Below are 24,151 nucleotides of genomic sequence, written 5' to 3'. Positions count from 1 at the left end.
CTTTTAATTTAAAAATTTGAAAATTATTTGATGCTAATTAAATCCAAAATTCTAGAAGTAAATTTAGAGTTTTTTTAAATATGTCTATCTAAATTCTAAAGGCATTAAAAAATAATATTGTCAAATATGAATAAAACGAATCAAAACTATGGTGTATCTTAATTTTTAGTAGACCTAATTAAAATCCGTAAACATTATTTACATTTATTACAACTTAATCCTAAGTAGTTAGGTACCTACTACGTATAACACTATATACATATAGGGACGGAGATAAGAAAATTGGGTTCATGACAATTTATGTTCACAATACCGAATTAAGTCATAATTTCATGTAAGACTTTATTGTATTTATTCACCTCCCTAAACAAACAAACATAATGTATCAATCCCTGTGGCAAATACCTATATACGATATACGTAAACTCGTGTACAGAGTGCTCGAGTGCAAAAAGTATTTATGATTTCCCGGGGAATTTTTTTCAAATTTTCTTTCCGTAAAACCTTATAACTTATAAGGACTATTTCGAATAAGTAAAACCCAAAAATCAGTCAAATCGGTCGAGCCGTTCTCGGAACGAAGCGATTCCCAACCGAACGAACATCATTCCGTTTTCACTTTTGCACGACGTAGTTAACGATAAGACGTATGTAATGTTTCATTATCTATGGTCGTTATCATCATCTAACTCGTGTGCCGCGCGCGTTTGTCGATTTTTCGACTGCTTCGCCGCAATCGACTGTGTACGCCAACATCGATACACCCGTCCCCGCGTCACCTACCGGCCGGCGCCGCCGTCGACACAATCGAGACTGAGAACGCGTGCACGCGCGCGCGCGAGTCTCCTATCGATCGCGTCTCGCCACCCGCGATTGTCACCGTCCGCCGTCGCCGCCGCCGCCGCCGCTCAACAGTGTCCAGGCACCGCGTCAGTCGTCGCAAAGCTCGCACATTGTACGGTCGTCGTTGGCGCCGTACGTTCCGGTGCAACTCTATTTAGTCAGTCGTCGTCGCCGTCACTGCGGTGGTCGTTCCAGCTGCGGCGCGCACCGTCGTCTCGTATTCCCCACACGCCCGTCCGGTCCTCGTAAACCGTCGACCGGGCCCTAGGGCCGCAATGTATTTCGCCCTGGCCAAGACGCCGGGCGGCCGCCCGACGACCGTCACTACGGCCGCGATGTCGGAAGACAGCCCGCGGACGTCCGCCGTCCCCGCGCCGTCCGTCTTCTTGCCGCACGCCGAGCCGTCCACGTCCCGGGGCGTCGGCACGAGTCCGGCCGCGTCGCCGGGCCCCGAAGCCGACGGCCACGAGCAACACGTCGACGGGCCGCAGTGCACGCTCGAGGACTACGACATGTCGTCGGACGACGAATACGTGAGGTCCGGGTCCACGTTCAGCGTCGCGCTGGGCCAGTACGTTTTCCAGAGGAACTTGATCGTGAGTGTGCCTGCGCCGCGCGCACCGTGCATGGTGGGCGGGGGTGGGGGTGTCGAAGGGGTGGTGGTGGGTTGTCGGCCGTATTGATATTATTTTCGTTTCTCCGTTCTTCTCCGCCGTCTCCGTCGCGGATTGCTGCGTACCTACCTTCATAGTATTATATTATCGTGTTTGCGGACTCGGTGGTGCCGGTATTTTTTGGCTGCACAGCCGCCAGACTACGATTTTTTATAATCAACAGGTCGGCGGCATAGCGTTATTAAAAACACAACCGCAGCCCATAATAATAGAGACGATTTGTACGATATGCCAGCAGACACTATCCGCCTAGATTAAATTATGATAATAGGCGTATAATATATAATAATAATTAGGGACCAAATTTTAAATCAAACCGATCGAAAAGGTATAATTTAGTGCAGGGGTCGGCAAGTGATTTCTATTGAAGTCCGGAAGATTAAAATAATAAATAAACGAGGCCCGGACAAAAAAATGTTTTTGTCAAATCTTGACAATATATGTCAAATAAATGATAAATTAATTACACAATCCTATTGAGATATTTTGATGATGCAGCTTTCTGCGTACTGTGGTCCGGATTCAGACCGCAGTTCGCCAGTTGCCGACCGTTGATTTAGTGTATCTATTTGGAGGTGCGTGGTTCAGTTAGCTCTGGCGTTTATGTAGCTCTATCGGTAGGAGACTTCTGTTTATTCTTCCGGTCGAACCGGCAACATCAATCGACCAAAACCGTTTAGTTGCCAACGACTGAGTGTAATCATTTTAATTTGTAAATATATTTACAAATTGTTATTTATTGTTTATTTTTATTTGAATAAATACTTTTTTTCTTCAATAATCTTGTATGAATTTCTGTATACAATAAAACGGTACAATTTGCCAATTGGCATAGTTTAAATTAAATTATATTTATAGGTATAGGAATTAAACCTTAAATCAAACTGATTATTTATACCGGTATGATTTAATGGACCTTGTTGGAAGTGCATGGTTTTTATTTAAATAATAAATACTTCAATGTTTTATTTTTTCATTATTTATGTAATATGAATTTTTTTTTTTAGGAAGATACATTTACTCCACCCCAAGATAGCAAAGCTGTTATCGAATATGTGAATTTGAAGTTTGTTGAAAACAATTTTAGATCATTGGGGCTCGATCAAATGTTTGATAAGAATAATATAATGCAAGCTGAACAAGAATTTGATTCGTAAATGAAACATTATATTAATATTACAGTGAATAAACAAATTTATTAATTAAATATTTGCTTAGGTTTGAAATATGGTTCTCTCGCGTGAGGGAGTTTGCTGTTGATAGAGAATTTATCAGAGATCTACGTCTACCATTGTTCTGTCATCTTTATTTGAATCTATATGTTCCACGAAATCATAACCGTTTACAGGCATTATTGAAAAAATTTGAATATTTGTTTACAAGTCCTAGAGGAGTTGTTTATCTACAGGAATTGAAAACTGTTACAAATGTCTTAGATTTATCACCTCGACTTGCATATTTCAGGTAATTGGTTTGTTGTTTATAATAATTTAATTGTTTACATTATTATTAATAATATTAAATTTATTATTTCAGGCGAAATAAATTTGTATACGGTGTCTCTCCTATGTTTATAAGCAATCTTTATGATTTTTTTCATCCTCATTTCATGCTCAAAGTGGTTTGTATATTATAGTACAATAAAAATATGTTAATCATTATGAAGACATGGTAAAAAAATCAGTTATTGTTGTATACTATGCATTGTAATAAAAAAGTATTTTTTAAGAATACATCCATATTATTGTCTTTAAAATAAATTAATATAACAAATTAATTTCTAATTGAACTCATGTAGTTTTAATATTAGAGTGAATTTTTAATTGTTAAGTTATCATGTGTCAAGCTAAATGTATTTGCATTGTCTCATTGGTTTTAATTTTAAAGCTGAGATGTAATGTAAAGCATTAAAATTTAATAAAGCTCACAATTACTTTTAAATAACATTTTTCTAAAATCCTACAAAAAAACAGATTATATTTTTATCATTAAATCTGATAATAGATTTATTCATTTTAACTAACTGGTTCTGTATTTGCTATGTTATACATTTATATTTTAAATCAATACACATTTAGTGTAATTTTAAACAAGCTATGCTTTTAAGTTTATAACTAAACAAACTATAACATATAGTTATTCAAATTGCTAATGATCTATAGAATAATAGAATAATTCACAGATTGAATTATATTTGGTATATCCAAATATGGAATAAGTTGATAAATTCCAAAATTGAATCATGACTTGTAATATTGTAAAATAATTAATAAAGAGAACAAACCATAATACATTACTTGTTCTGTTACCATGTCTTCTAAAGTTGACTTATACTTGAACACGTGCACATATTTATTCAGTTTACTTACTGTAGAATATGTTGCCTATAAATATTTATAATGCAGAATTAGGTTTAACTAAAATTCAATTTGGTCAACTTTAAAAAACGTAAAAATCAGTAAAATTTAAATAAATATCTACATTGTATATTATAATATATTATATGTGTTTTAATTATATTTCAATTTATTTATTTCTGCAAGAAAAACATTTTTTGCACTTTGAATTATATAAGATTGAAAACATAAATATAATTTCTAATTATATACATTGCACTATTAATATTTAGAGAATTTTATACCCTCTTGTGTTGTCACATGATCGTCTCTGTCTTACTAACGTACATCATAACAAAATTACGTTCAGCAGAACACATTTAATGTCATTAGCTTTAATTCTTTTTAAGTTGATTTACCTATTATAAAATTTTAAGGTAAGATTATTATCTAGGACATATGATTTTATTGATATTATCATTTTAAAGTGAATTTTAACTATGTACAATTTTACAGCTTTAAAATGTTCATAACATTCTTTAAAACAATAATATCAATAAAAGCATATGCGATGTCCGAGATAATATTCTCACCTTTAAGTTTTTTATAATAGGTAAATTGACTAATATGAAAGCTAAAAACATTAAATGTATTCTGCTGAACGTAAATTTGCTATGATGTATATTAGTAAGACAGAGACAACACATGCGGGTGTAACATCCTTCTTAACATTGTATTAAAGTATACAAAGTTCAACTTTTCTACTTATTGTAATATCTTAAACTGCATACTATTTTTCTATTTGAATAGTTAATTAATTTATTAATTAAAGGTGTTTCAAGAATGGTTTGATATTAACTATACTGCTTATGAAGATCCAAGAATAATATTTGATGATTATTATGCAAATAATCTAGTACGAGTAAATAATCTAGACAAAGCAAATGCTCCGAAACAAAATAATAATGTTGTTGTCAATAAACCTGTATTATGTAAAAAAGTAAGTTTATTATTTATAAAGAATATAAAATGCGATTGTTGCAATTTATTTCAATTTGTAACTTTTTTTGAAGGGCTTATAAAAAGCATATATTCCTAACCTAAACTATAAACATATTTATTATATTATTATTTCTATATTCTATTAATTTTTTTTAGACACTGAATTCAGCTCAAAATAAGAACAACAATCGAAAAGTCAATAATTCTGAAAATGATGTAAGTATACTTAATATAATTTTCCATACATTATTATTGTACTAATAAGCTGAAAAATACATGTTTTAATTATATTCTAAGCAAGAATAGCAAATCAAATCCTAAATATCAGGACTAATTTTGTTTATTATATTAGAAAATATTCAATATATTTTTGTTATTATTATTATTATTATTTTATTTATTTTTCCAGATTATAATTTAAAATTTCTTTTATATTAATGTTAAAATTATTTTTTGGAATAAAACTAAAAACAATTTTAATGTATATTATTAATATTTTACTGAAGTATAATTAGAAATTTCTTGGATAAAAAACAATGGTTTTTTAACAATTGTTTATAAAGTGCATATATTCAACTTTATTTTACTACATTTAGTTGTTCAAATATGTTACTTATGTGTTATGTATAATGGTTAATGGAGTATGCAATTATCAAACTAAGCAACATATTACAGAGGGTGCATTATCTTGAATGTTTATGCATTTTATAGTTGTCAGCCAACAGTTACTAATTGTCAAAAATTTAAATTAAATTTTATTTTATTTTATTTTAGTCAATAATTATTATTTTTTTTTTTATTTCAATTTAAAGTCAATTATTATTATTTTTTTTATTTCAACTTAATATTTAAATATTTATCAAAAATGTAAATTAAGCTAATTTTGTCATAAAGGTAATTTGTTATCAATTTTATTAATTGATTTACTGTAATTTATTATTAATATAGTATTATAAACTTACATACATTGTATAATATCATATATATGATATAATTATACACTTTTTTTTTAATATTTACTTATTTTGATTCAATTAATAATTCATAAATTTTTATTAACACATTTTTTTTTCTTATTCATTATTAAATTATTTTTATTATTTTTTATCGACAAATTAATATTTTAGTTTTCAGTTTTTATTCATTAAAATTAAATATTTATGCATACTAATTGTACTAAGCACAATAATATACATTATACTATTAGAAATGTTTGCATTTGACTTTAATGATTTAGTTATTGGATTGTAAGAAGTGCTGATTTTAAAGATAAATAGTGATTCAATTATTTAAATAAAAATGTATATCTATTCATTAAAAAAAAAAAAAATACTTTTACCAATCATTTTTAAATTATTAATTATTATTTAAAATAAAATTTACTTATAATTTCAAATCTAATTATGGTTTCTAAATTATCAGATTAACAAGTTATTCTACAAGTTTAATTTTTTTTTTTGTTATGTTTTTTATTTTGTATGTAAATTATGTTTACATAAAATTATATGAATACAATGAAATAGATATAAACATATATTTAAAAATAATAGTTTAATCATTTAATAATTTGATGATAAAAATGTTCATTTTCAAAAATATAATTTTAGGATACAATCTTATTTTTAGCATAGTTTAAGATGTTCTGTTGATAATCTTATGGACTACACATTTTATTTTTCAAATTAGTTATTTGAAGATATTAATCACCAATAAACGTGAATGTATATTCAGCAACTTTTTATTATAAAAAACAACATATATACATTATTTTTAATGTACACAAATATTTAAATAATTAATTAAAAATATAGTCTTCACTTATTTTGATCTTGCTACAATTAAAAACAAATTAAATTTATTTAAATTCAATAAATATTAGAAAACGATTCTTAGATAATATTATTTACCATGCTATTTTTATCAAATAGGTTATTTTTATTTTAGTTTAATTTTGTTGATTAAACAAAAATATAAATATATGTTTACTAATTTATATTTAACTATCAATTATTAGAATCCTTTAAGTATTTAATAAATTCAACTTAATTTTTTTTTTTTTTTTATTGCATTTATTTTTTATGATTTAAAAAATTAATACAAGTATTCATGTAATGCTCTTTTGAGAATTGGATTGAAAATAAATGATCAATATTAATTTAACCTTTTAATTATAATATGAATTACTTCCCTTGCCGCCTAATATTATTTTTATGATTAATATTTTTTTATTTCATTTTTGTTAATGAATAAAAATCAAGTTTTACAATAATCAACGCCCTTCTACAAGTAAAGATTTTGTTGGACATCAAACCTCTAGCTCCAGTCATCAAGGATCCAATTCTAGAAAAGTAATTTCATTACCTCAAAGCCTTAATTTTATACACATCAAAACTATAGTAAAATGTTTGTATTTTATTTTAAATACTCAATACATTTAGTTTGCTAACAAAGATGTTGAAGATCCACAAAACAATTTAACAAATTCAGAACTAGATGAAGTAAATATTATTTTAAAAATGATGCATTTTCAAATACTGACATAGAATTTATTGATTATTTGTAAACAGTCTACTGAAAATTCTGAACAGTCTTCATTGGAGGATCATTGCGTAGAACCAAGATCTAGACGATCAAAGAAGGTATGCTTTAATATTATTTTTATACATTTTAATACCATATTTTGTAATTTTATTTCTTATATTTAAAAATATTATTTTGTTATGAGTTTTTGATAATAAAAATTATTTTTAAAATTAAAATCATATATTATTATATGTTTACTATGATAAATATTTTCAAAATAATATAGTTTAGACTTAAACACAATCTATAAATCTCCTTGAATAGGTGTATTATGGTGGAAATATAATGGCATTATAATAAAATTAATAATTCTAAATCTATAATTTACAAAAAATATGATAATATATTCAATTTATGTTTTAAACGACTCTCTAGTTTATATAATTAATTCTTTAATTTTTATTTTTGTCACATAAAAAAAAAGTGAGTATTTCATTTAAACTTCTGACTCTTGAAAAGTAAAACTGCATTTTTTTAGGGTTTTAGATTTTTATAAGCAGTAAAAAAAAATATTAACCCCCTCTCCCATCCATAATTATGCAAAATATTTTCTTTATTTACCTTGATTTTGATCATGAATTGGGAATTTAAATAATATGTGGATTTTTAATATTTTTGTGTAAAACATTATTCGGTGTTTTAGGATGGCTTAGGAAATTTTATCAACATTTTTAATTAATATCCAGGGGATCTACTTTAAATTTTAAAATACATTTTTAGTTTGGGAATTTTTTAAATTTTTATGTCATAAAATATTTTGAAAAACTACTATATTATAATAAGTTAAAAACAATAATGAATTTGTATAAATAAATATTAGTTTTGTGTATTGTAATATAGTTTTAATTTTTAATTTGAGTTTTATTTTATTATATTTTTAACAATAATACCCATTTATTATTTATTATTATTATTTTTTTTTTTTAATATAATTGATTTTAAATTAAGTTATATAATAATAATATATATATATTATTTTGAATTGTAATAAGAAAAATTTCAAAAGAAAACATATGAGACGTAACAGAGACAATACTTCATCATATGAACGAGAATCAAGAAGACTCAAGGTAATTGATAAAGTAGTGAACTTATAATTCATACCTAAAAATTGTTTAACAAATATTTCATACAATTTTTCTAAATTAAAAATGAATAGAAATTTTGCGGAGAAAAGTATGATGATACCAGTTCACAAAATAAATCAACAAGTCATCAAGAAAATTCAAAATTGTCCGAAGAAGTAAATCAAAATTATAATTTATTTCCAGTATTAAATTTCTATAAAATGTATTAAAATTAATCATTAAAATGTTGACTGAAAAGTCATCTAGAGAAGGACAAAGTTCATCTAACCAGAAAGAAGTTGAAGAAGAAAGAATAATATTACGGATCTCAAGAAAGTCTAACAAATTAAGCGTTGTAATTATAACTTATATTTATTCATTTAATTTGAAATTTTTTAAAATTGAAGTTTGCACTAGTATTGTTAATTTATTGACCATTTTAATCTATAATTCAGTTGTCATGATGAGCTGATTTTTTTAACCTATATAATAGTATTGGCTTAAAAATGTAATTCATAAAAGAAATATAATGTATAATGAATTTATGATGAATAATTAATTATTATTATTGATTTTTTTTTTGATTTTTGCCTTGAGTTATTACCATTAATATTTTATAAACATTATTCAGGATTTAAAATTGCTTACATAAATATTTTTATTTTCAATGTCATAAGAACATTTATTTAAACAAATTCAAACGTACAGAATGTTACATTAGCATTAATACATAACGTTTAAATAATTATGTTAGATTATATAAAATTTATTTGTTTGTTAAAAGCGATTTTTATTAGAACGATATTATTTTCTAAAATGTATTTACCCGTTATTAGATGCTTAAGAGGACGTAGAACCCGCATGTGTTGTCTCCGTCTTATACATGTGCAACATAGCAAAATTTTGTTCACTATTTTTAATATTGTGCTATTAGTTTTGATATTAGATTAAACTGACCTATTATAAAATTTAAAAGTAATATAATTATCCAGGGCCCCACGTAGTATTTTATTGATATTATTATTTTTAAGTAAGTTATGATCTTTTTGAAACTGTACATTTTAAAATGATCATAACATTTATAACTTACTTAAAAATAATAATATAAATAAAAGGCTATGTGGGGCATTGAATAATTATCTTACCTTTAAATTTTATAATAGGTTAGTTTACTCTAATATCAAAACTAACAGCACAATATTGAAAATAGTGGACGAAAATTTGCTATGTCACATGTGTGTAAGACAGAGACAACACATGAGGGTACAACGTCCTCTTAAGGTACTTTGATAATAATATGCTAACTTTAAAAATGTTATAGGTAGAATAAACTAAAAAATATACAATATAATATAAATAAGTGAAAAAATAATAAAAACACATGAATCATATATATATATAATTTCAAGTTTTAAAATTTTAAATCATTAAAAATGTAATGGTTAATTCAATCATGACAACTTAGTTCAGCAATAATAAACCAGTTTTACATAATATATTATAATCTTGATATAGCAACATATTCCTGATGTTGTATGCAGTGTTATATTTTAATATATATATTTTTATCTTATTTTGAAAAGATTGTTAGTAATGAGAAGAAAGAACCTAATGATTCCAAAAATCCTATGTTGGAGAAATCAAGCGAAGAACAAGTAATTGTATTATTATTTTATAGTTATTTAATTTTATCACATAATTACCTTTACTTTAAAATATATGAAATGTTTAACTATCATAATTCACTTAAGCAGTTTATTATTTGTTACCCTTTATTATTGTAAATGTAGAATTTTTAATTTTTAGAAGATTTAAACAGTCTTGTTGGCAAACAACAAAACTCTTCATTATAGATGAATATTAAAATTTAATCAGATGTGGTTATCAGTTGATTTTTGGCATAGCTAGAAATGTTTGGGTTTTGAATTTATTTTTGCTTTTGACAAAAAGTATTTTTATTTATTTTGTTCAATTTCGACAATTATTGTAATAATTTTGAATTATTATTATGTTAAAATAATAATAAGGTAGGCAAATGGAAATCACCGTTGTGCATTAGGTGTCGAGGTTAGGAACTAGTCATTGAATAAATCACTTAAATGAATTTTGTTAAATTTGAATTCAGTTATATACGATAAAAAACAATTTTGAGTGAAGACTGTCTAAATTTTGGTGACCACGGTTATCAAATAATTATTTTAATAACAATACTTATCGGATTTGTGTAAAACATCTAGCTTTTTCTTAATTTTTTTATTTATTTTACTGTATTATAAAAGATGCACCGCATTTTTAATTTTAACCTCTCAAGAATACTAACTAGATCCAATCCAAAACCACCTAAAAGTGAAAATTTAATTATTTTATCGTTTATTTATCATGTTCACAGACGACAGACACATAAAAAAAAAACACACATTGTAAAATCAATATATTTATTGCTTCGCTCAGAATCTATAACTTAATTCATTGTTTAGAGATTATTTTTGACATTTTTCAGTTTTTATTAACTTAAATTAAATGATTACTTTATATATTCATTAATAATGTTAACAATATAATTTCTTATAAGTTAACTATAAAATATATATGAAAATCTCTTCTTTTTTCACATTTTTGATAATACAATATACTATTGATATTACACTAGCATTTATTTTAACAAAACTTAAATAAAAAGTAATATTTTTGTTTTCAATTAAAATTAATAAATTAAAAAAAAAAAAATATGAATTATGAATAATTATACTTTAATAAATGGGGGAATAAAACAAAGAAAATAGAAGGAATTCAAAACTCAATTTAAAATATTATCTAATGGTAAAAATATTTATGATGTCTTTATTTACATAATATATACTTGTATCAAAAGTGTTGTTAATTTATTCTTATTTTGTTAAAAATTAATGACATTTTTATAAGGAAAATTATCTTATCAAATAAATAGGTATACTGTAGTATTAAAATTTATTTTATGACTTAAAATACTTCTTAAGTATCGATGAAATATTTATTTTTTAAACTAATCTTTCCAATAACTAGTAAATGGAAAATTATAAACACTTTAAATATGTTTATTTATTTTTAAGATATCAAATGATGGGAAAAAGTCTCGTAATCTCCGAAAAAAACATAAATCAAGAGGCAAAAAAAAATCGAATGAAGTAAGAATAAAATTAATTACATTATTTTATGACTTTTTTTTCAATAATACAATACAACTTTTCTTAACCTTGTTAAACATATATATTAAAAAAAATATTTTATCTACTCTATTAATATTGATAAATAGGATATTATATTCAAAATTAATTTTATTTATATTTTTGGAAGATATCAAATGATGAGGAACAATTGCGGAAGAAAATTAAATCAAGTGACAGAAGTAAATCTACTAGTGATGAAAATAGTCGTTTATGTGAAAAATCATCTGAAGTAAGATTACAATTATCTTCCATCCCTATTTTATAAGATTTAATCAACAACTATAAACTTTTACTTTAAATTCCATGTAGATATTTATATGTTATTGTCATTAATTAAATACCTATTGTAGTATTAAATAATATTAATACAACTCAAATACCTAGTTATTTTTTGTTTGAATAAAAAGTAAAGAATGTGTTTAAAAAAATATTTACAATTTAATTTTCAAACATTAAAGTTTTATAGTTGGTAAGTTTTTACTTAAAGATTACGGGTGACGAGAAATTTTTACAAAATCAACAGTATTGTTAATTATTTAATTAATACAAAAGTTATAACTTTGATTAATTATTCATCATACTGTCTATTTATTTTAATGTGAACTAACAGTTGCAGTTTTGTTAATATATTGAATGTATAATTTGTTAATATAATAACCTAATCTATAGTTTGGTTCACAGAAAGTATGGTGGCCCTATAATATCACTATTGTACTTTTTGTTGTATACTACTTTAAACAGTCAAAACATAACTTGTTTTTACTATAAATATTTTGTAGACATTTTTTACATTGAACCTTAGGTTGACACAAACTAATAATTAATCAACAAGACCAATTTATAATAATAATGTTAATAATAGTAATTGCTTTACTGTCTTATTTATTGGTATAACAATAAATTAAATTTTATACTATATTAAAAATTTATTTTTTTTATTTTTTTAAATAAAATAATTATTTAAAAAATAATAGTTTCATTTAATTTTATTTTGTGATAAGAAAAACTGTGATAATAATATTTATATTTTAATTTATATAGTAAACAGTATATTGAAAATTGCACATAACTTACTTGTATTTTATAATTGTATACATTAACTGAATACAAACTATTTATTTAAATGTATAATTACCTAATCAATAATCATTAATAACTTCATAACTTCATAAGTTTTTCTATAAAATACATTTTTTTTTTTTGTATTGTAGCATATTATTTTATTATTTATATGATTATAATAGAATTATTAATAAAAGATTATAAATAATATAACCTTAATATATGTTTATCTACTTGTTTTGAAAATATGGTAACTAAAAATATCTAAACCTAGACTCCACATTAGTGGATAGTATATTTATTGCATTTTATTTAATATTTAGTTAAAAAACATGAAATATGTAAAATTTTGAGCCAGACTAGCAATAAATGGGAGATGAAAAGTAATAATTTAACGTTATGTATATTTTTGAAGGTATCTGATAATGAAGAAAAAAAGTATAAAAGACAAAAGAAAAGTAGTAGAAGCAAATTTACAAGTGATGATAGTAACATGCAAATGAGTGAAAGCTTATCTGAAGTAAGATAAAAATGATTTTATTTTATAAGCTATAAAATGTCTATTAAAAAATCTTTTTCATGTTGTTATTTACAATAAGATAAATATTATTTAAAAAAATTATTTTAATTTTAATCTATACCTAACTATACTTAATTCAAGTTAAAAATGGTATTTAGTGGCATTAATTCAACAAAACCCTATCTATAAACCTTCTATGTAATGATACACACCAATGCGTAAATCGGCTACTAAGCTTATTTCTTAACTTGAATTAAGTATAGAAATGAGTGAAAAATGAAACTCAATAATACAGGGTAATTCTTTTATCCAACAACATTAATTATTTCAAAAACGTTATAGATTTTTAAATAATGAGTGTTGTTTGTTCAATAAAAGCATTGCCCAATATAATGGTCTAAATTTTTAAAGGTATCCGACAATGAAGAAAAAAACTTTAAACGACAAAAAAAAAGTGGCAAAAGCAAATCTTCCAGTGACGATAATATGAATATGAGTGGCTTGTCTGATGTAAGAGTTATATAATCTTACTTTTATTTATAAGATTTTATTATTGCTTATTTAAAAAACACTTTTAAATTTCTAGAATTATAATACATGATAAATATCTATTTTAAAAATGTAAAAATACTTTATCTATATCCAGACTAGTAATAAGTGAGAAATTTAAACAATAATTTTACTTGTATACATTTTTGAAGATATCAAACGATGGTGAACAAAAGCAAAAACAGCAAAATAAAAGAAGCAAAAGCAAATTTACCAGTGATGATGATAATCATACATCTGAAGTAAGAATAAAATATTTCCCATTTCAACATGATTTACTAATAAAACAAAAAATATTAACATATTTTCAATCTACTACAAGATTGGAAATTTTAAAACTCTAATTCTTATAATGTGTACAATGTTGAATGTATTTAATGATATAGCTGACCAGGTAAATGTTATACTACACATTTGGTTGTGAATTCATACAAAAATCTTATTGGAAATGTACTTTTAGTTTTTTCCGAATTTTTCAATTTTCCAATTTTTCTGTTAGAAAAAACCTTATTCGAGCTATTACGAACAACAAACATAAAAAAAAAAAAATGGGCCCAATCGATCCATCTGTTTTAGTTAAGCGCTTACCAATGAACAGCATTTCATTTTTATTTACATACATTGTTTTAAAAATATCTTAAATGTTTAATATAATATTACCAGAAAACTCATTAGTATAATATTAATAATAATTTTATATTATGTATGTTTAAAGATATCAAGTGATGAAAAGAATTTTAAAAAACCACAAAAGAAACAAAAATTAAGAGGCAATAAAAAATTTGACAATTATACAGATGATAGTAATTTATCTGGAAGCTCGCCTGAAGTAAGAACAAATTTAAAATTCAATTTAAAAACTAAATAACAATTTGTTTCATAAATATTTATTAATAAATTAAAAAATCAAAAATGCTTAATATGAGTTTACACTAAAATTATTATAATAAATAAGATATTAAAACAATTTGAATGTTTTGCATTTTTGTGAAGGTCTCAAGTGATGACGAAATTTCAAGCAGTAACAATGAAAATCAAAAATCAAAAAACAGAAGAAAATATAAACACTCTGATAATAATAGTAATCTGAGTGGAAGTTCATCTGAAGTAAGAGTATAAATAATATCCTTATTTCTTTAGATGAGCTAAATGTTTATATTTTTAAGGATTTTTTGGAGGATTCCAGTTCATTGAATTCATCTTATGATGAAGAAATTATGATGCATAAATTTGTTAGACATGACAAAAAGTCAGCTCAACATTTACGTTATGTAATTATCAATTTTTATTACTTTTTTATTTGTTTTAAATTTATATAACTGTTTAAAAATGATTTGTTTTGTGTATTTAAGGAAACTTCACGTCGTTTGAAACACATAAACATTACTAAAATTGATTTGAAAAACCTTGATGAAGATTGGTTTCTACGTACTACTAAACAAATAGTCTTGAAAAATTGTAGCAAGTATGTATTTAAGAATGATTTATTAAATCTTAAAATATTAAAAATAATTTTAATATAATTGAAAATACCCTATATTTTGCGAAACATATAAACAACAATTATATATTAAAATATAATTTTTTTAAGTATATCTTAATTTATTAAGTTTTTTAATTTTAATAAAGTATAGAAATAAGTGATAAATTTAGTATTGTTTCTTTAAAAAAAAAAAAATTATTGATTGTTATTGCTTTTAGATTATCGTGTTCTATTTTGACTTCTGATCTAAAGTTGGTTGCTGCTGGTTCATTAGATTCTTTAATTTATTTATGGGAGAGATCTACTCAACAATCTGTACCGGAAAAAACTCCTGATATTCTACATACCATTGGAAATATAAATCCCAGCAATTTTACATCATCAATACAAGGAAACAATTTGATGGAATAGTAAATACTTCTACCATATTTTAACCTGTCTTTAAATACACAAATAATTTAACTATCAATGTATTTTAAAGTTTGGACAAAAGTACAGCCTTTGTATTACGTGGACATGGTGGACCTATATTTGATTTAGCTGAATTACCATCAGCTAAAATCCTTCTCAGTGCATCCAATGATAAAACTTACAGAGCTTGGGATATGGTATCAAAACGTTGTTTAGAAGTATACAAGTGAGTTACTGTAGTTTTAAGTATTTTAGTGGATAAAATAACTTAATTTTGTAATAATCATAATAAAATTATCAATACAATAATATTAATCAAAATAAAATTAAAAATATTATATAATTAGGATTAACATTTTTACCTAGTAAAACTTAATAATATAGCTCAGAGATTCCCAACCAGGGTGCCGCGGCACCCTAGGGTGCCGCGAAATCTTTTTAGGGTGCCGCGAAATTATTTGAAATATTTTTTTAGAAAAAACAATTTCATTAAAAATATAGCACTGTGAGTAATAAAACGGACTATAATAATATAAAACCTATCGTGTAAAGATAAATAATAATTAAAAATAAAAATAAATACAATGTAATAATTTATTTATTAAATGTAATATGTATATAGTATGCACCTACACCTTACTACTTTTGATTATACTTATGCATTAATAAATAGAACCGAAGTAGTCTATAGAATATTAGAATATAGGCCATAGAGCATAGGGTGCCTCCGGATTTTTAGAAAATGTCCAAGGGTGCCGCGAGTCAAAAAAGGTTGGGAACCTCTGATATAGCTCCTTGTTAACAACTGGAGAATTTCAAATTTGTGTTTACTAAAAGAACTTGAATTATTTGCATGATTTTTTAGTGAACATGAACACAGAACATGGTGTATTGCTGCTTGTCCATATAGCTTACAAGTTGCCACAGGATCTTGCGAGGGCGCTAGCTGTTTATGGTTTTTGAACTATAAACGGCCATTAAGAATTTTTATGGGTCATCTCGATGATATTTTGGTAAGATTATAATATGAAAATAATATTTTAATAATTGATAATTAATGAATATTTTTTACAAATTATGTTTCAGGTTCTAAAATTTCATCCAAATCAAGTGCTCTTAGCTACTGGTTCATCGGATAAAACTGTTAGAGTATTTGAACTTACAACTGGAGAATGTCATAGACTTTTAATGGGACACTCTGATTATATCACCGGTTTAGAATTTAATGCTCAAAATCCTAATTATCTAGCATCTGCTTGTAAGTAATATTTTATTTTGTAAAGGAAGGTTGGTTAGTTTAAGTAAGGCACTAGTTTGTAAATGTATATAATATTAACCTAGTGTTACAAATCCTATGAAATAGTATTTCAAAATGCAAAATTATTTATAGTGTTTTTATGAAACCCATAAATCCATATACCTAATATTACTTCTTAGGTAAAAACCAATTTTTTTTTTTATAGAAAAAATTTAGTTTATTATTTATTATTTTAGTAACCATTATAAATATATTATTTTATGTATTAATATTATATATGTATTTTCAATTTAAGTCAGAAAAAAATGCCTCGCCCTGATTTACCCAACAATATTTCATATTTTATTTTTATAAATTAGCTTGTAACATATAAAAATATTTATTTTCAGCTGGTTGCGGGGAAATAATTGTATGGGATATACCATCTAGTGAATTGGTATGGAAGATTAGAATCGGCAACATGTTATTTTCGGATCTGGCATGGTTAACCAAAGATATATTATTGGCTTCATTAACTAATGGTATCGTCTTAAAATGTGACACTACACTGTAAGTAAAATATATAAAATATATTGATGATATATAATATTTATTTCCATTATTTATTATTATTTTTTTTTTCTTATTAGGAATTATGTAGATTCTTTCTGTAAAGTAAAAGGATTTGAAACTACATTTGATCGTCTTATGTCTTTACAAATGTTTGACAATACAGTATATACAATAGGCATTCCTGATAAATCAGGTGGTCTTAAACCAATACCTAAGAGAAACAAAGAGAAATCTTCACAAATGAAAAATGAACAAAAATCACATAGAGAATCTTCACCTTTATCTAAACTATTTTTCCCGCAACATATTATTGATAACGATGGCAATTCAATGAAACCTTTACGTGGACTGAGTTCGGCTGTATCGAATCCTCCTTATAATTATGAATATCAATTGAATACTAATGATCAATTTAAAAAATCAAATCCATCAAGTTTTTTGAACATGAATTTAAGATCTGCACCATTTAATTTATCTGCTGATGAAATATCTAAATTACGCCCCGAATATCTATCAGAAAATATACGATTAGTACCAGCAGTAGCTATAACTAATAATCTTCAAAATGCTTACCTATTGCCAATTCAACCAATTGTCCGGACAACCAGTCAAAACTCTACTAACATCCATTCAACAAATGATCAGTTACCGAGTACGAGTAAATCACATAAAATAAATAAAACTCCAGGAACATCTAAGTCAAAAATAACAACAGCAAAACAACATAACTTTGGTAATAGTAGTTTAACAATGCATACAAGTATTCAACACATGCAAATAAAAACAACTACAGTTAAAGAACAACTGCATATAGATGATCAGCGAGAAACCAATACGTTAGTCCAACAGTATCTACAAACAACTAGCACAAGTATTCATAAGCAGCAAACTTCAAATCTAATGCAAGTTACACGTTCTGGGATGAGCTCTCAATTACTTCAGAATAGCATTGTACAGCAAGAGCAACAGCAACAGAGTGTGGGAAGTAATGCCAGTGTAGCTGGAACAAATGTCCAACAGCAGCAGTCATTACAACAGATACGGTCTAATACAAATTTAACCAAAGGGAATGTTCAAAAGCAACAGCGCTTATCTCCACAAACAAATAATCGATCGACCAATACCAACGTTACTCAACGTCCATCTCCTAGACAAAGTCCTAATAAACCATCTTCTTTGGACTAAACGTACACAGGTCAACAAACTCGCATGCCTTGATGACTGATACCACTGATGATTGGTAAGCTTGGTTCAAGGTATTTAATGATTCTGAATTAAAAAATATATACCTCTACTTACTACTTATTTAAATATAATTATTTTCCAAAATGTAATTCTTAGTATTTGTAATCATAAGTTATACACTATTTATACATTTTATATTTTATCTTTTTAAGTAAAACAAAACTATTACAATTATTACTTTATTTTTAAACTTAAATTATTCTTTAATTTATTATACTACATCTAGAGTGTTCAAACCTATATTGGCTCCCAGGGGGCATCATAGGTTATTATCAAGGAAGCTTTATCTGCAGTAGAGAGTGTTTAATTGTTTATTTTATTATTATCATTATTTATATTAGAGGCATTTAAATTGCTTTAAAAAATGAAAAAACCAGGAAACAAAAAAGATTGAAAACCTCTGTAATACACTATTATCTTATACTTGATGTTATTTGTGCTAATGACATTTATAATTTTATGAAAATTAGATAATTATTTTTATCATTTGTTTTTATGTTTAATTTTTATAGTTCAATATTATTTTTTATTTATTCTATAATTGGTTTGAAACAAATATATTATATACTAATATAAACAAATAGCTTAAGATAATACTTACAAAGTATTAATTTTAAAATGTATGTTGTGCGTTTTTAAGATATTAATTATTATTATTCAAGTTTATTCAATTTGAAACAACCGTGCAGTTTAGATATAAAAATATTAATGTTAAGAATTAAATTTAGTTTTGAATCATAAATGGAAAACTTACAATCTTTTCATTAACAGAAAAACTATTTTTAAAAATTTAATAAGAGTTATTTCTTTCAAGTGATTTTAAATCACATTATGTAATAATTAATCTTACAAATTAAAATTTAAGTACAATTTTTTACTCAAACAATTTTTTTAATACAATATTAACGCATCACATGTATTTTGATTCCTATTAATTGAACCAAAAATTAAAAGAAAGAACTACAATTTGTTGTTCATCATTTGACTAAGTGTTAATTTTTATGTTATCATTGTAATACCTATGCATTTGTATTAAATTTATTGTTGCAAATGTTTTTTTTTTTAAAGGATATGTTTTTTGAAAAATAAAATCATATAGACATTAATAAATCATGTACAAAATAATTATTATGTATAATTTATGTGTGAAGTTTTTTATTTGCATTTTATATAATATGTAATCGGAGCAAATTTATTTTTAAAAATTACTCATTAATAAAATAACCAATCCTATTAAGAGGATGTTATACCCGCATGTGTTGTCTCTGTTTTACTAATGTAGTAATGTAGATTATAGCAAATTTTCGTTCAGCAGAATACATTTTGTGATGTTAGCTTTAATATTAGAGTAAATTTACCTATTATAAAATTTAAAGGTAAGAATATTATCTAGAAAATGTCATATGCTTTTATTGATATTATCATTTTAAAATGAATTATAGCTATGTATAATATTTTAACTTTAAAGTATTTATATTTCACTTTAAAATGATAATATCAATAAAAGCATATGGCATTTTCTAGATATTATTCTTACCTTTAAATTTTATAATAGGTAAATTTACTCTAATATCAAAGCTATCATCACAAAATCTGTTCTGCTGAATGCGAATTTGCTGTGATCTACATTAGTAAGACAGGAACAACACATGCGGGTAACGTCCTCTTTACAGTTCAAAATTACATACATACATTTAAAATAGTCGATACGGATTATTGATATCCTTCTGTAATGTGTATCACACGCTGATTCTACATAGAAATAATTAAAACAAAACAATGTTTATATTTCTAAAAATATTTGTATTGACCTGTTAGCAATGGAAAACCTTAAATATTATTTTATCCATTCATTTCATTGAATGTCTGAACCTGATAATTGATATTTGGGTTATGAAAATTAATACATTTTTTCAGACGTCTCGTCTGTCCAATAGTTATGATTTTCTCTTATGTGCAAAAACATGTACAATTTAAATCTTACTTTTTTATCAGAATAACATTGCTCACAAAAATTTTACATTTTAATTGAATGTAGTAAAACAGCTTTGAAATTTAAAAAAAAATGTTGCATTTGCGTAATTCCTTCTAATAATAAGTTATGTTCTATAGCAGTGGTTGGCAACCTTTTTGGACTCTCGGGCCACATTCATAAATTAATAAGTTCGCGGGTCAGACAAAAATAAAAATTTTTAATATTCAATTAAACTTTGTTGTAGTAGAATTTAAAGCGGGCCGGATGCGGTTCGCGGGCCGCCGGTTGCCGACCACTGTTCTAAAGTAAAGGTCTTCAACTTTTCTAGGCTGTGGACCACCTATTGTTTTAAAGAAATCTTATGGACCAAATTCATAATAAAAACATGTATTAAATGATTAACAATGCTATATGATATGCTTAAAATGTGTTCACATACCACAAATAACAAAGAGGTGGATTGCGGGTGTAAGACCCCTGATTTATTGTATTGTCATTAATCTAATTTAACATTTAGTCTTAACTAGCATTTAATCATCATTTTTTCCAGATATAATAATGATCATTTTATGTTTTAAATATGAATTTTTATAAATTATTTTTAAGAATACTCATGATTTTTTTTTTTATTGCTTGTAAACTTTTAACAAATGGTGTGTACAATTTTTATTATATTATAAAATTAAAAAAATTAAAATAAATTTTGCGATAAAAGTATAAAAATTATACATTTATCTATGAACTGATATACTTGCACATTTATTCCTAATCAGAAAAATTCTTGTTTGTTACAACTAACAAATATCTTATTTAAGCAAATAAATCTAAACGAGCTGTGGATTTCAAAATTAATTGGTAATTATTCTAATCAACAACTTTATAAAAAAAAATCTTAATGTAGATACTTTACATTTTACGTTATTTATCAATTGGAATGTTGTATGCCATAAAACCTTTTGATTTTATGGTGTTAATAGCTATACTCAATTATAAAGATTTATATTAAAACTTTTACATGGCAAGATAAATTGAAAGTTCATCTTTCATTGGTTCCTTAGGATTCTGGAGATAAAGACAAAATATTTTGTCATTTCACTTCTATGGTTGCATGATAAATTAAAACAATAATAATTGAATATGAATGTATGAATGATATGATACAATTACATTTCTTTCAATGTAACTAAAGTATCAACGCCAAAAAATACACTTGTTGAAAGAAAATATTGATAATTAAATTTTATCAATAATATTGCAACGTATGTATTTAGTCATAGTGTCCTGAAAAAGTGAAAAGTATACAAGAAGTTATAAAGTCTAGGATAATTTGATTTGTGTATAGGTACAACATGTTATGTTCTTTTTATGATTTTAAACAACAAAAAGCTCATGACACTATATTTTATACAAATCTAATTGGTTTTATTTTCTAATTTTATGTATATCCAATAATAGGTACTTATAATTACTATTGCTTACTACAATATGTTAGTATTAAATCCACAGATAATTATATTTTTACTGGCAAATAAAATAACTCATACAGTAATAAAGCAAGTAGATTTACCATATCTTAATATAAATAATAAACAAACAAACAAAAAAAAATACCCAGCCTCATAACAACAAATTATTAAGATAATACCCCCTCTAGGCTCTAAATGTATCTTGAAATGTATAACTTTGACAATTATTAGTTTGTAACACCAATTATATTCAACTTCTAATTTAGTTTAAAAACTAATATATTTTTAAACTTAGTTTATTTAAACCATTATATAAATAAAAAAATAAAAATGAAATAAAATGTACAAAAATGAAGTCAGTTAATTGACATTTTGCAGACAAAACAGAATAGTAGAAAATAAAAAATATAACATGTATCATTATGCACTATGCAGTGTACATATTATAGTTTTAAACAAATTAATGGGATTTAGCACCATTATTAGTCTTAATTATTTTATGCACAAATAGATTATATAAATAATGTATTATTATTTGTTTGACATAAAATTATTAAAAACATATAGTATATTCAACTTATGCAAAAATTTCATCAAACATCTTGTTTTATAAATTTTTAAATTAAAAATATTCATTCTCATATTTCATAAGTTAAACTTTGTAATATGTAAATTATATAAAATTTTATTGATTTATGGTAAATATTACACATTTTATTATAATATTTGTTGTAACGATTGTTAATTAAGTTCAAAAACATTTAAGGATAATATTAATAAATATTCGTTTTTTAAGATATGCATTTATTTTGTTTTATTGGAGACATAAGAAACATTAGTATCTTTGTCATTAATTAAAATCTGTGTACTTAACATCATGACATACTAATATACACATCTACATTAACATCATATTATGTACGTCTTACGTTTATATGATGAATTGGTATATTAAACGTCTAATATAGAAATATATACATCACAGTGTTAACCGGGTATAGTCGTATAGAGGTACCTACTTGAGTCTTAGTTTTATATATAAATAATAAAATAACTACACATTAACATTGATTATCAATGATATTGTAATTTATAGGTAGTTAGTGTTGCTAGCCGTCTGATATCTAAGTGGCTAAGCACTCGATTTTTGCTAACAAAGTAACAAACACATACTTTATTATCATTGTTAATTCCACTAATTCCAGACATTCCAGTACCTATCCAGTGTCTATAGTAAACTAGTAAAGTATAGTTAAAGTATTTAATGAATAGTTCTAAAGATCAAATAATATATATTAAGAATATGAATATGTAATAAAATAATTATTGCTGACGACCGGTTTGAAGGTGTTCTGCAGACTTACAATTTGGTAGGTAGCAAAAACAGATTCCCAAACTTCCGCAATAATGAACTCTCTCTTATATTTTATAACTTTATTAGACGTATATTATATGGGTTAGAAGTAGCGGACTTATGGCACGATCTCAAATTTTAAAGGCACGTGAAAACATTGTTTAGCTCATAGTTCAATCTTGTTTACCTAGTTACATATTTTAATGAAAAATATTAATCTTTCAGCTTTCTACACTCAATATTTATGTAAGCGCATTTGTTTATTTTCGAACATTTAATGAATGCGATCAAATTAAAACAGAGCACAGTGGAAATTAAATTTATAATAGATGAGTTAACGTCGTTTGTTTTTTAAACTAACAAAATTATACACCTGATATTAAACAATTTTTGAAAACATTTTTAAAAACCCCACCACACCGAAACAATGTTTGTAGGAGTGTACATTTTTTTGAATATGTACCTACTCTGGTTCCAAAACGTTGACCGTCTTAATATTTCAAAGTTACCTATATTGATAGCGACTAATTAATTTGCTAAATAGTGCAAATAGTGGTGACTTAAC

General features: G+C 25.2%; 1 protein-coding gene across 3 annotated transcripts; it reads left to right on the top strand.

Annotated features, from left to right (window-relative positions):
- Positions 1-914: 914 nt before the first annotated feature.
- LOC132924323 (uncharacterized) lies at positions 915-21,512 on the top strand. Of its 3 annotated transcripts, XM_060988551.1 has the most exons (28): positions 915-1,439; positions 2,525-2,670; positions 2,736-2,981; positions 3,054-3,138; positions 4,686-4,853; positions 5,012-5,071; positions 7,114-7,203; positions 7,294-7,353; positions 7,423-7,494; positions 8,431-8,508; positions 8,598-8,681; positions 8,765-8,860; positions 10,089-10,160; positions 11,595-11,669; positions 11,839-11,940; positions 13,189-13,293; positions 13,705-13,803; positions 13,995-14,084; positions 14,558-14,671; positions 14,836-14,949; positions 15,009-15,113; positions 15,195-15,307; positions 15,544-15,735; positions 15,807-15,962; positions 16,602-16,749; positions 16,823-16,994; positions 17,384-17,543; positions 17,624-21,512. In XM_060988551.1, exons 1-28 carry the CDS (start codon positions 1,119-1,121, stop codon positions 18,729-18,731), a joined length of 4,431 nt encoding a protein of 1,476 aa, XP_060844534.1. In that variant the 5' UTR covers positions 915-1,118; the 3' UTR covers positions 18,732-21,512. The 3 variants fall into 3 exon arrangements, with proteins under 3 accessions (XP_060844534.1, XP_060844537.1, XP_060844535.1); XM_060988552.1 differs by lacking the exons at positions 7,114-7,203; positions 7,294-7,353; positions 7,423-7,494; ... (2 more) ...; positions 8,765-8,860; positions 10,089-10,160 and having other exon boundaries at positions 916-1,439; XM_060988554.1 differs by lacking the exons at positions 7,114-7,203; positions 7,294-7,353; positions 7,423-7,494; ... (4 more) ...; positions 11,595-11,669; positions 11,839-11,940.
- The last annotated feature ends 2,639 nt before the right edge of the window (positions 21,513-24,151 follow it).

The sequence above is a fragment of the Rhopalosiphum padi genome, chromosome 3 (assembly GCF_020882245.1).
Source record: "Rhopalosiphum padi isolate XX-2018 chromosome 3, ASM2088224v1, whole genome shotgun sequence".
NCBI lineage: Eukaryota > Metazoa > Arthropoda > Insecta > Hemiptera > Aphididae > Rhopalosiphum > Rhopalosiphum padi.
The sequence above is the reverse complement of the archived record's forward strand: the minus strand, read 5'-3'. Positions and strand labels throughout refer to the sequence as shown.

Bases quoted from the DNA above. Each gene is read 5' to 3' on its own strand.
- LOC132924323 (XM_060988551.1), top strand. From the start codon at position 1,119: ATGTATTTCGCCCTGGCCAAGACGCCGGGCGGCCGCCCGACGACCGTC. The intron at 8,682-8,764 runs GTAAATCAAAAT...TTGACTGAAAAG, and splicing joins ATTCAAAATTGTCCGAAGAA to TCATCTAGAGAAGGACAAAG. The intron at 13,294-13,704 runs GTAAGATAAAAA...AAATTTTTAAAG, and splicing joins TGAGTGAAAGCTTATCTGAA to GTATCCGACAATGAAGAAAA.